Consider the following 12,241-nt stretch of genomic DNA (forward strand, 5'->3'; position numbering starts at 1 on the left):
AATCTATTACTAAGATAGATTCTTCTAGAATCTAGAGCAGCTAGTATATATAGAGGTAGAATAACTAGTAGATAGAGAGTAGAGACGATTATAACTATAAGAGTAGATTATAAGAATAGATTAGACTACTAGATTAGATCAATCTAATCCTTATCTCTCTCCCCTAGCTTTATTTCTTTTCTATCTAGAATCTATCGACTAGCTGTCTCTGAGTCTACTAGGAACAAGTAGAAGGTAGAGACCTCTACCTCTGAGTTCTATTAGAATAAGCAGCTACTTCCACCCACTTTTTCTAACAATAATTGTATAGATCTTAGGTAGGGGTTAGGTAGAGTTGTATCGTCTAATCTAATCTAACCTAACCTCTACCTAGGGTCTATGCGACTATAACCTAACCCCTACCTAACACTATAGTTAGGCGCACCTGTTTGCCAGCCTACGAATGTACATTTAGCCCCTGAAGAAATTAAAAGTACTCTTGATTTATAGGTAGTAGATGCGAAATATACAAAATAGGAAGTAGCAATAGAGCTGTAACTACTTAATATTAAAGAATTTAGTGATTATAGGAATAGTTTAGATTGTTACTCTTGTGAGTTATTGTCACGGGACTTAGATATGAGATCGAGAGAATATCCGTTAGGCTAAAGAGGCTGAGGACCTATAGAGTATATAATCCTAATCCGGGCTCTAAAATGAACTGAAGGACTCGCCTGGATATCATCTTGGAATTTCTGTGCAGTACTGAACCTCTTCTACTAGCGACCCTTTTTTCGTTAGCGTCTACTAGCCAGTGTCAACTGTGAGAAAAGTGAGAAGATAAATTCTAGAGTGCTTGAGATTCGTTCTGTTTCTATATTAATGCGCTAATAGCGAATTTGCGCTGGTTTAAGATGGGGGACTTATGTACTAGGTTCTGTAACATCCTATATGCCAATTGCCGAGAATGCAGCTGAGAGCTAAGGTGCACAATGCAGCTACCCTAACCCGGTTATGTGATCCTCTGATCAAGAGTATATAGTACATCTCAGTACCCTGATTGAATGAATTCATTCTTTCTAAAAATTCTTTTCCTTACTCTTTAATATTCAGCTCAGCCTTGCGCATTAGCTGACACGACTCTTTCTTGGTAGATATCGCGTATGATCTTTAACGCTTGAGACTCTTTGTAATGACTTATCTACAATTCTAGAAGAACTGGGAGAAGTCCTTCATCAAGGACAAGGGTTATATAAGTCGGGTATGCTGGATCAGGCCAATGACATACAAGAACGCTTCAAGAGCGGCCAGGGAAAGGTAAAGAAGCTAACCTAGAACTACCGAAAAATGAGAGCATAGTTACGTTGGATGCTAAATTCTAAGAAAGTTCGAGAGTTACTCAATCATATAGAATCCCTGAATTCTATATCCTTAATTACGCTTAACCCATGCCTCATGAAATAGTCACCTCTCATATGACGGGCCTTTGTGCAGGAACGTATACAATTGTTTTTGCGGCGACATGTGGACTTGTATCTGTAGAATGATGGAGCAAGACCTGCTTGAGGGACATGTTGGATCTCATTGCGAATCAGAGACAGCCTGATTATTCTGTCAAAGGAGGAATGCTTTTCTTGAGTGCATGTGCGAATGAAGCTATATGAGGTTATCAAAACGCTCGCTGGCTGCGTTTGGTCGGATATTTTGCTTCCATTTGAACGAAATTTATTGTGTGACTCTAGATCCTACAAACTCAACTTTCCTTTGTGATCTCATTATCGACATGGACCGGCTGCTCGATACTCCCAATACTAGTTGAATTCTTTGGCATCCCGCTGATTAACAAGATCATGCTTGGAATCATAAGAGCCAGTACACCGCAATTAACATAGAGCGGAATGACGTGTTTGATGTGACTTGCTGAGCTTAGTCCGTACGACACCGCTTGTCCGGAGGTTTCGAAAGCGCGGAAGACACCCCCTGCGCGCGAAGCAACTTCAATATCTTTTGAATATATGCCCAGAATCCAGTATAATGTAAGCTGAGTCCAGTAACCTGTAACAAAGATTATCAGGTATGGCACGTAAGCTTTAGCCCATGATTTTGATTGCCTACTGTAGTTAGTATTCCAGTAATGATTACCACGTGAAAGTACTTACAATTTTGGATCCAGTGCAGACTTGTCACCAAGCTCATGGTATTCGTATGCAACCCAAATGAAACAAGCTATCTGTGGTAGTAACCAGGCCATCATTGCTGTCCACGCTCGACGACGCTGCGACCAAAAGGTACTGTCCAGTAGCTTGCCAAATGTGATGACGGATGGTATGGTTATGACCGCTGCTCAAGTCAACTTACAGATAGCTGCTATGAGATTGTACACTTACGGACTAACAAAGAGGACAAAGCGCGAGCTCGTACCGAAAAATGACGAGCTAGGTACGTGCCCATGGTTCCTCCATAGAAGAAAGAGTAAAATGATGGCAAGAAGATGAGCCAAGTCTGGCAATCGTTAGTCATTGGGATTCAGTCTACCAGTTCATCTCTAACCTTATCTCTTTGCAAGTATACCCATAAAGCAGTAAATTCCTGTTTCCATGACGCTCGACGAGACATGGAAACTTTGCCACCATTGCGGCGACGTACTTTTGCAGTTGGAGACAGAAGAAACGCCCATATGAATCCAGTACATTCTGAATGTTGTCAGCATGAGAGCGCCCAGCGACAACATATGATTTACCAAGGCCAACGAATATCAGGTATGTTGTCCACGCGATACCTCCACTTCCTGCCCTGTCGTAGTTTGTTGAGAAGTTAATCGCACCGCCAATAACACTACCAGAATTTCGCATCGCAGACCATATACCTTCCTCGATCAGTACGAAGTTCGAAATGAATAATTGGCAATCCACTCACCGAGGTAGAATCCACGGTCTTCCGGATTGGGATACGACAGCATCGCAGTGGTCTCGCCGACATAAAGGAACCCAGACGCAATACCTTTGGTTACCCATCAGTATACTTCGTGTTGAGGCCACGCGCAAACATGACTCACCTCCGATAACATTTGCAATCAAGAGATATGATTCAACATTGTACCTCGCATTCACATAGTATGCAGATCCAAACAGCGGCATTGCCAGAGCCGCGATCATGCAAGACCATTTGATGCCAATTCTATTGATGACCGGACCCCCTAGAATAGTACTGCAAAAGCTCATTGTGTAATTCAGCGAGTTTGCAAGATTTGCTATCCATGGTGTGGATAGTCCTCCACCACCAAGATTGGAAATGGCATCCGACATGGCTGGTCCGACCAGTGATAGTCTGAGTGTTGATCAGTAGGATACTTGGCCCTGTGATGGGTTCGAGGCAACACTTACGCTCCAAACATTATCATCTGGAATAGCACGCTTCGAAAGAAAGTGGAAAATGCAGAACGAGGAGGTTCTTCCACAGAGCCGACTGCAACGTCAGCAACGCCATCGTCTGCAATCATGTTGGTAACGCCGGTGTCGGCCTTGATGTCTTTGTCTTGAAAAGATGCCATAATTAGGACTGTCTATTACCGAGCCCCTTGCTCTACCACAAGACGGAATGCAGCTCTACATATGCTAGAAGTCTCACGGCCATAGCTTGAGATGGATTCGTGGACTGGAACGGTCGCGGGGAACCCCACAGATAAGAGAGCCGGCCCGGGCTCTAGCGCGCAGTTTTCTCCACCTTTGGACCACTTTAGATAGAGATGATAGTGATTTGTTTCGGCGGTTCTGCCATTGGTACGGATCTGTGCTAGCGTGAGGCACGGAAGCCTTTCCTCGTTTCAGTACTACGCCGGACCCGAGCAAACTTCACTGTAAAAGGCCCGCGTGCATACGTATGTACTATTGTAATCATAATGAGAGTAAAATTGCCCGTAACATTAAATGCTAAGACCCGACTCGATACCCAAAAGGTTGGCCAGGCAAGTGGCAATGCGAGTTGGATAATATTGGACAAAATGTACACCAACCATTGTTCAGCCTCCACCAAAATAAAATTAACTGCAACAGCCTGCATCATCGCAGAACGCCACTATTATCCACTTATCAAGATTAGTTAGAGCTGAAACTCTATATTTCTCCGGTCTCATCGCGTTGACTATTTGATTTTCCGCCATTCTGAACTGGACCGGACCGGTCGCGGAAGCACAAGGGACACGGCTTTGCGCATCGTACTCATGTAGGGAGCTAGATGAGTTGAGCACCGAGATAATCATACACGCCCTCTACGCGATTAAAAGCCTGCTCACTTGCTATCTTACAGAATACGCATCCTAATGTCTTCCTTTTCTAACATATCCAAGCCATTCCCGGTAGCTAACGCTGTACCCTCGTATTAGAGGAAAGAAGTTGGCTCGATTGACACACCAAAGCAGCACAGAACTCCGTATCAATGCTGACATCGCTGTTATTGGGGCAGGATATGTAGGTGCTTCCGTTATACATCACTTGATGGAAGAAAGCACCAGTGCGAAGCGCTGCGTTCCATCGATACTGATTCTTGAAGCCTGCGAAGCGTGTTTTGGTGTTGTAGACCGATATAGTACCTCTTATATATCACTTGTATTATTTACCAGCGGCGCGTAATTCATAGCTACTTTTTAGATGGCCACCTGAAGCTAGATTCATTATTGAGAGCAGCCAACGTACCCGAACGCCATGGGAAAGAAGTGGTCGAACACATGGTCTCTTCCAAGGCGCGCTAAGTGGATATGGCTGGTGAGCTGGTCGTACGCGAGCATATCGATTATGGCTTAAGGAGATAAGAGTCGCTAATGCTTGCTTGTACTAGAAAGGGCAAGGTAAGATGAGAGCAAGTATTGATCGCATTACCGAAGTGTGCATACGCACAGCTAGTGGAATCAATCACTTTTCTAATACCCAAGATAGAGTGGTATCTGGCGTGTGAGGGGCAATGTCTTTCTATAAGTAAAATGATGCTCATCCATCGCCCCACTAACTGGTTACACATTTTTCGAAAAAATGATTATAGTAGGAGTCAATCTACAGACGTTTACACCAGTGACCAGAGTTTAAGAAATGACAGTAGATGGCGGATTTCGGGTTTGATAGGTGGACACACCCTGCTGTTTTATCAAGGTTAAAACTATTACCTATGCCATGAAGGGTTATACTGCTGTGTTGATACTAGAAATCTAGGATAATGTTATGCTAGTAAGAGGTACGGTCGTGCGACTCGCAGCTATGAAGATGCAAAAGATAGATAACAGCTGTATAATAAAGTTTTTGGATTACAAATCCGACGATATCATTCTTTATCTCAATGGTAGCATCATAAGAGTGAGGGCGAAGAGGAACTTTTACTAAAACTTTTACGAATTGTACAAAGTTTCAGACAACAATAAGCTCCTTGAATATATATAATGCTATTTTAATGATTACGCGCAATGTTACCTTCGAAAGTAGGAGGAAAGTGACGCTCATACTGATAGGATTTGGACTGGTAGTAAGTACCATATCTGAGCATTCCGTGATACGAATGTTCGCTGACGTTCTTGTTGTGGCTTAAGCACAAACTACTTGTTATCGCTCATCTGCCACAAAATGGCGTTTCTCAGTGGGCCTGAGGTTCTCACGATCCATTTTGGACCGGATGTCGTCGTCTGTGTGACATCTTCGAATGAATCGGAGCACGTTATCAGTCTTTGTGACCGGTTTGGCCGGTGTGACCGGTGATAGAGGTCGGGCCGGCTATATGTACAGCTACACGTGACGTTAATTTGTGAGTGGAACGGCTGAGCGGCGGTAGTCGTTATCTCCGAGGGTGGACGGACAATGCAAGGTTGGAGTCAAGGAAGCAACCTCGGCTGCTTGACGCCGCTCTAGCCCCTTGTCCAACCCATCTTACGTGCCTGGAGAATCGCGCCTCTAGCGTTACGATTACATTTCCGCGTCATACATGTTGATATTGTTTACACTAAAAACACCGTCAAACAGGATATTGTGTTCTATCCGGAATAGTATCACGACTTTGCTATAATCTGCTAAGCCATATCCACCAGTCTTCCAGCGACAACGCCCATCTTTGCCTCACTGAAGACATTGTGACAAGCCCACTTCTTGTAAACCGAAGTCTATGCGCTACGGAAACCAATTTTCGTTGCGGCAGACATATCCCACATATGGTTAGCAGCAAACCATTCAATATCGTTCGCTCCTAATCGATCTCACATGGCCTTGTAGCTTGAAAGAGCTGGTTTTGCTGAGCTAGCTGTATTACAACTTATAATACCGTCCTGTGGTATGTTTACACCGGCACGTTCGAAATAATCTGCAAGTCGCTTCGCGTCGGCAGTCGTTAAGTACTAAACTTTAAAGCCGTTGTTGTATAGCAATTAGAAAGCTTCTTCGAAACCTGAATGGAGTTTCAGATCTGAGTAGTTATTGATACACTGTTGTCGTTCTTCCTCTGCGGCTAGATCTCGAGGTTGTGCAACACCAAAAAGGCTGAGTGTGCGGTAGAATACTCCATAAAGACCATCCTTATAAGACTTGTAGCTGGCCTAGATTAACAGAAACAAGAACTCAAGTTCAGTAGTAGTTTTCCAAGTGAAGCCGAAGTGCTGTGTGGTCATGGTATGGTTCCGGAGCTTCTCCCTAGGACAGATTCGATGTAGTCGTAGTATGTGTCGAAACCTACGCAGGTCCCAACGATGTCGAAAATGATGCGCTCCTGAGGCTTGGGCATAATAGTGATATGGCTGTGAAAAAGAACTTGTTTTGGAATCGTGAAAATATCTTGAGAGAGTCAGCCAAGATTAGGTCTTGAATATGCTGTTAGTTGTCGTGTTCGGCTACATAGGCACCCGCCACTTATGCTCTCGCTTAATGCACGCCAGACAGGCCCCACAGCTTATCAGAACCGGGCCGGTCGTTGGGCATTTTCCCAGAGAGGGAATGACTCTTCTGTCACGGCCGGCTCGATATCGGCTCAGACGCCCGCTGCCATGATTGTGCTCCTTATATAGTTGAAATGATCTTTTAGCTTCAATGAGTGTAAAGCAAAGATCGTACTTTTGAAATAGCACAAAAAAATGGTTCTCCCAGTCTCTGATCCTACCAAATCCTATTGGATTGAGGCCGCTGAATCACCTCTCCGGAGTTTTCGTTCCAGCGAAGTCTTGCCAGAGGAGACTGACATTGCAATTATCGGGAGCGGATATGCGGGTGCATCCACCGCCTACTGGATTCACAAGGTGTGTGCGCAGCCCAAGGCATATATACCAGGCTATACTCATCGAACATTAGGGGACTGAAAACGCAGAGAGGCAACCCAAAGTGACTGTCCTAGAAGCACGAGATATTTGCGGGAGTGCCACTGGGCGCAATGGTAAGGGGTCATCTAAAATGATAGAATAAGTGTTTAACAACGAGAAGGGGGTCAATTGAGACCACATATCTATTCCCGGTATCCGGTGTGGCGGGGGCGTTTTGGGGCTGATGGCGCAATGGAACTAATCACTCATGAGATGGCACATCTTGAGGCTTTCAAAGAGCTTTGCGAGCAAGAAGGCATTACTGAAGAAGTTTGTCTCAAGTTTGGCGAAACTTTTGATGCTGCCATGACCGAGGAAGCATGGAAACGCCTTAAAGGGGCATTGGAAGCCATGCGAGACGATTACGGTGATGATAATGAGTTTGTGAAAGTATGCAGGGTGATTGAAGACCCTACACAAGCAGAAACGTTCACGCAAATGAAGGGAGCACTCGCAGCTATAGTGCATCCCTCTGGCCAGGTGTTGGTCTCCATACCTCCTGTTCACTCAATTTCTGACAAGACTCAGATGGCCCTACAAGTTTGTCCATGCTCTCTTTCGTATCTTACTCCAAGCGGGCAACATGTCTTTGCATGCGAATACCCCAGCCATTGAGGTGTCGGAGCGAGATTCCAAAGGCTGGATTCATGTAAAGACGACTAGAGGAAGTATACGTGCCAGGGCTGTCGTTCACACTACTAATAGATGGGCCTCTCATCTCTTACCAGAATTTGATAAGCTCATCATTCCCGACAGAGGAAGTATGAACGCAATCAAAGCACCGCCTGGATTCATCAAACACACTGGTGCTCAGCACTGGGACAGCACTGTTAATGTAAGGATCCAAAGCCCCATTTTCTTGCTTTAGCAAAGCTACCTTTCAAGACAGAACTACCACCTTCAATTGCCAGCGCCTTACAACACTATCATGCTCGGAGGTGTACGACCAATCGTCATCCATACTCCAGAAAAAGTCATGCCAAACGACCAAGAAGATAAACAGTTCGTGGGAGTGTCCGACTTCTGCAAATCATGGCCAGCATCCGACATCAAAGACTGGCCAGGACCGGCTATGGCAGAGCTCGGCAAGCCGGCTGACGAGGGTGGCTGTTGGACGGGAAGTATGGCCATCTTTGAGGACATGCACTTACTGGTCCGTACGTGGCTGATCATTTTGCAGTCCAAGGAGAAAGTGTAGACGGTTTTCCGTTCGTGGGCTCTGTCCCGGGTCATGAACATCAATTCATCAATGCTGCGTTCACAGGACATGGTGCGTGGGAGATAGCCTCTTTGAGGAAGCACTTGGACTAATTAGTAAAGGAATGCCCCGAGTTTTACTCGCTTCCGCCCACGTCGCGCCCCTGGTACTAGACGCCATTGGATTTCAGCACACTCCGCCGCACCTCGCTGCGCCATATCCAGCCTTGCCTGAGCCATTCCGTGTAACTAAAGATCGGATCAATATGCTGCTAGCTGAGAACAAATGGGAAGAAAAGGTTAAGTCATTCAATACGAGTTGTGAAGCAAGCGCAACAAAGTCTTGCTGTGATGCAGGCAGAAGATACATTACAAGAGTTTAGTTTCAGGAGATGAATGGCGGTGTATTTTTCTACATACTGCGATATGCTGTCTGGAACACAAAGGGCCAGTTAGATGGCCTCTGCCGAAGCAGACTAGAACAGCTTGCCTCGATTGCTTTGTTCTTGTCGAACGCCACAATACTGGTCCTGGTCGTCATAAGATCTCATATGCATCATTTCAGGTTGAAGAACAGTTCTAAATAGGTAGACTCACACCAAATGTCAGAGTATCACTTGCCAGGGCGAGCTGTTAAAATCGTTGAGTCACAAATCATAGCTGCTGCGCATACCCTACAGTATTCGAGTGGAGATTCGTAAGGCCGCGTGTTAGAAAATTTATGCACGCACGACTTGAGATTGCTCCGTTATAGCTGCGTTGGATTTTGCATCAACTCGAACAAGAGGTACCTCGTTTCATAAAGTTTTCGCGTCGTATTTCCTTGCTGTCCCATTTCGACTCGTTAATCCAAAGAACGTACGGCCATTAACATTCTTCTGAACGTCCCACCAAAACATCCATTTCGCATCGCAGTAGCATAACTTCTGCTGTGTTCCCCAGAACCACATGACTCTTCCCACACATGTGCAACATTCGCAGACCTGTGTTGTTATCTATCATATCGTCAGCAGCAAGAGGAAGATCTTCGCATGCCATCTTTGCTTTCTTGGTGTCAACTGCTCCATCGATATATCGTAGTATCTGCTCGTTCCATCTGAACTTGTTGTAACACGCGTTGGTGTCGATAACGGCGGCGCAATCGTGTGAGTTGGCAGTTTCCATGGTGCATTTGGGATATGTTTGCGCAGTGGTGAGAGTGGCAAGGATGCCAGTAATGATGTACGCAATGCGCATCCTGAGTTTTAACGATTTAGTAGTGGATTTATGGACTTTACCTATAATGACGTCGGGAGTGTTAGCGTATTAAACATAATTCGCCCTAGGTAGAGTACTTCGCGTAGAGAGTTAGGTCTGGATAGAGACACTAAGATATATTTCCTAAATAAGTAATACATATTATATTTTTTGAAGCTAAATAGTAACTTAGATAGTATAGAAAAAATAAAAAATGTTATAGTAATTATTACGATGCTCTCGATAATAGAGGCTAGCCCTTAGAGACCTGTGAGAGACTACTTAGGCTAGAGGCGCGACAGCGATAGAGATAGAGTATATAGTCCTACTAGAACTCTTAAGTATTCTCTTAAAAGTTTATCTTAATCTACTTATCTAATATATCTTATAACGTGCTGGATAAGCGAGTTGGCTAGGCAAGCGAGTTGGCCACCCCACTAAGTTTGCGCACACGGTTTAACTCTATACACAACTACTCTACGCAATATATTTTAAATGCCTTTAAATAAAACAGATATTTAGCTTACTATCTCTTCTCTTTATACTTATTAAATCTAGAGTAACTAACGTATAGTAGTAATATTTAACGTAACACGATTAACGCTACAGAATAGGCGCAATAGAAAGCCTACCTAACGTAATTACTAGCCTAACTTAAAGAAGCTTACTAAGCTAGAAGAGGAGGTAATAGTTAATTATATACTTAATCTAGATCTACGTAGATTTTCGCCTACCTACGTAGCTATACGTAATATAGCTGATAGATTATTAGCTACGCGCGGCGCTAGCTAAGTTAGATAGAAGTAGCTAGCTAACTTCGTTAAGCGTATAAATAGACTTATAACGCGTTTTAATTAGGCGTATAATAGATAGAGAGCTCTATATAAAGATCTAGTCTTAATTAAGAGCTAGTTTAAGCTTATAGAGTAGATAAAGGCTAAGTATAGTATCTATAACGGGAACGTCTATAACTTTAATAAAGCTAGCTTCTTAATAAGTAAGATTACTACTTAGCTCGTTATTATAGCGTTAGAAAGAAGAGCTAAACTAAAAGCTATCTAGCTAAGTAGTCGTAAGTAGGTAACGTTTATCGCTAGAATTAACGCAGCTAGCTAGTCTATTCTACCGTTTCTAATCTTTACTAGTAAGCACTACCTATCTACCTAGTATAAGGAGGCAGAGATCCTACGCGACTAGGTAATTATAGTTAGTAATAATAGCTAAATAAATAATAAGCTAGATATTATATAGATAAAGTACTTTAACGTCTATACAAAGACTTACGTTATTAGTATATATTATCTACTTATTCTTAATAGCTATAAGAGCTACTACTCTCTTTAATTCTAAGAGTTCTATAAGGAAAATATGTAATGGGCTGCGCCCGTGAGAGTGAAAGCACGTGATTGTATCACGTGCCTATGATACACCGCCTAGCTAGAACCTTACTCGTACGAAGAACGTAGAAGCGGGGGTATAAAGAGAGAAGTGTCGTATAACAACTTAACTCTCTTTATCTTTCTTCTTCTGTACTATAGGCTAATGCAAACTCGTTCGAAGGCCTCTACGCCCTTAACAAAATAATATCTACACTCTCTATATACTACCTTATTTATCTTATCTACTCTAGCCTCTTAATATTAGCTACTTCTCGCTATTAAAGCGCGCGTATAGCCGCGAGGTAGAGAGTCTAATCTATTATTATATTAACTATATTACTAAGCTTAAGTTTCTACTAACGTTTAAGGTAGCGTTTAATTAATTCTTTACGCTAGCTAATATTTACTTAGCTTTTTAAGGCGCAGATATTATTTCTCTCTAGCTAGATATAGTTCTATTAAAGCTTAGTATATAGCTACGTACCCCTACTCTACTAGCTATTCTACTAGAGGCTCTCTAGTAGGCTTATACGCCTAGTAATACACGTAAGCTTAAAGCTTAATTAATACTAATATATAATCGCGTTTAGAGGTATTAAGACTTATTACTAGCTTTAATTATCGCGGCGATTAACTAGCTTAAGAAGAGAGCTAAGGTAATAATACTCTTAGCTAAGCTAATACGTAATTAGATAGTTAGCCTTAAGAAAGCTAATATATTAGTATTAGAGCGTAGAAAATATAAGAAAAAGTAGATATAGAAGCGTAGAGTCCTTATAAAGAGAGCTAGCGAGGATCTACTTACTTAGCGCGAGGCTAATTAGTAGATTACTTATAAAGAGTGTTAAAGAGAGAAGCAATTAGGTATTAGTTACTAGGCTCTAGCGCAGTATAGTAGGTATATGTTACACGGGGTTGGGGATCTATACTTCTCTGTCCTGGTCCGCACTAAGGCAGGCGAGTATTACGCTAGTGTTCCGTGAGAGTTTGTCTGGCGATGCAGTGGAGTGGTGTGCTTAAATAGAAGGTAACAAAAAGTTCGACAACTACTAATCTATATTAAATAGACTAATAGGTAATAATCTTATTAAGTAAAGTAACTAGTAAGAAAGTATAATTTGAGTTGACTATA

The 12,241-nt window shown here is 43.0% G+C and overlaps 4 protein-coding genes across 4 annotated transcripts; 1 reads left to right on the forward strand and 3 right to left on the reverse strand.

Annotated features, from left to right (window-relative positions):
- Nucleotides 1-1,732: 1,732 nt before the first annotated feature.
- On the reverse strand, nucleotides 1,733-3,478 carry COCVIDRAFT_116055 (hypothetical protein; the record flags this gene model as incomplete). The annotated part of the gene is made up of 8 exons (XM_014694737.1): nucleotides 1,733-2,090; nucleotides 2,139-2,319; nucleotides 2,367-2,481; nucleotides 2,530-2,672; nucleotides 2,720-2,845; nucleotides 2,896-2,979; nucleotides 3,035-3,306; nucleotides 3,363-3,478. The coding sequence occupies 8 exons, from the start codon at nucleotides 3,476-3,478 to the stop codon at nucleotides 1,733-1,735; spliced, it is 1,395 nt and encodes a 464-aa protein (XP_014550223.1).
- A 3,357-nt stretch (nucleotides 3,479-6,835) lies between these two features.
- On the reverse strand, nucleotides 6,836-6,988 carry COCVIDRAFT_116042 (hypothetical protein; the record flags this gene model as incomplete). Its single annotated transcript, XM_014694738.1, has 1 exon — nucleotides 6,836-6,988. A coding segment is annotated over one exon (153 nt), but the record flags the coding sequence as incomplete, so codon positions are not given.
- An 87-nt stretch (nucleotides 6,989-7,075) lies between these two features.
- On the forward strand, nucleotides 7,076-8,877 carry COCVIDRAFT_43181 (hypothetical protein; the record flags this gene model as incomplete). The annotated part of the gene is made up of 7 exons (XM_014694739.1): nucleotides 7,076-7,237; nucleotides 7,290-7,371; nucleotides 7,419-7,779; nucleotides 7,826-8,132; nucleotides 8,187-8,418; nucleotides 8,478-8,567; nucleotides 8,618-8,877. The coding sequence occupies 7 exons, from the start codon at nucleotides 7,076-7,078 to the stop codon at nucleotides 8,875-8,877; spliced, it is 1,494 nt and encodes a 497-aa protein (XP_014550225.1).
- Nucleotides 8,878-9,411: 534 nt separating this feature from the next.
- COCVIDRAFT_70585 (hypothetical protein) lies at nucleotides 9,412-9,700 on the reverse strand (the record flags this gene model as incomplete). The annotated part of the gene is made up of 2 exons (XM_014694740.1): nucleotides 9,412-9,489; nucleotides 9,554-9,700. Coding segments are annotated over 2 exons (225 nt in total), but the record flags the coding sequence as incomplete, so codon positions are not given.
- Between the last annotated feature and the right edge of the window lie 2,541 nt (nucleotides 9,701-12,241).

Source organism: Bipolaris victoriae, assembly GCF_000527765.1.
Source record: "Bipolaris victoriae FI3 unplaced genomic scaffold scaffold_226, whole genome shotgun sequence".
NCBI classification, from domain to species: Eukaryota; Fungi; Ascomycota; class Dothideomycetes; order Pleosporales; family Pleosporaceae; genus Bipolaris; species Bipolaris victoriae.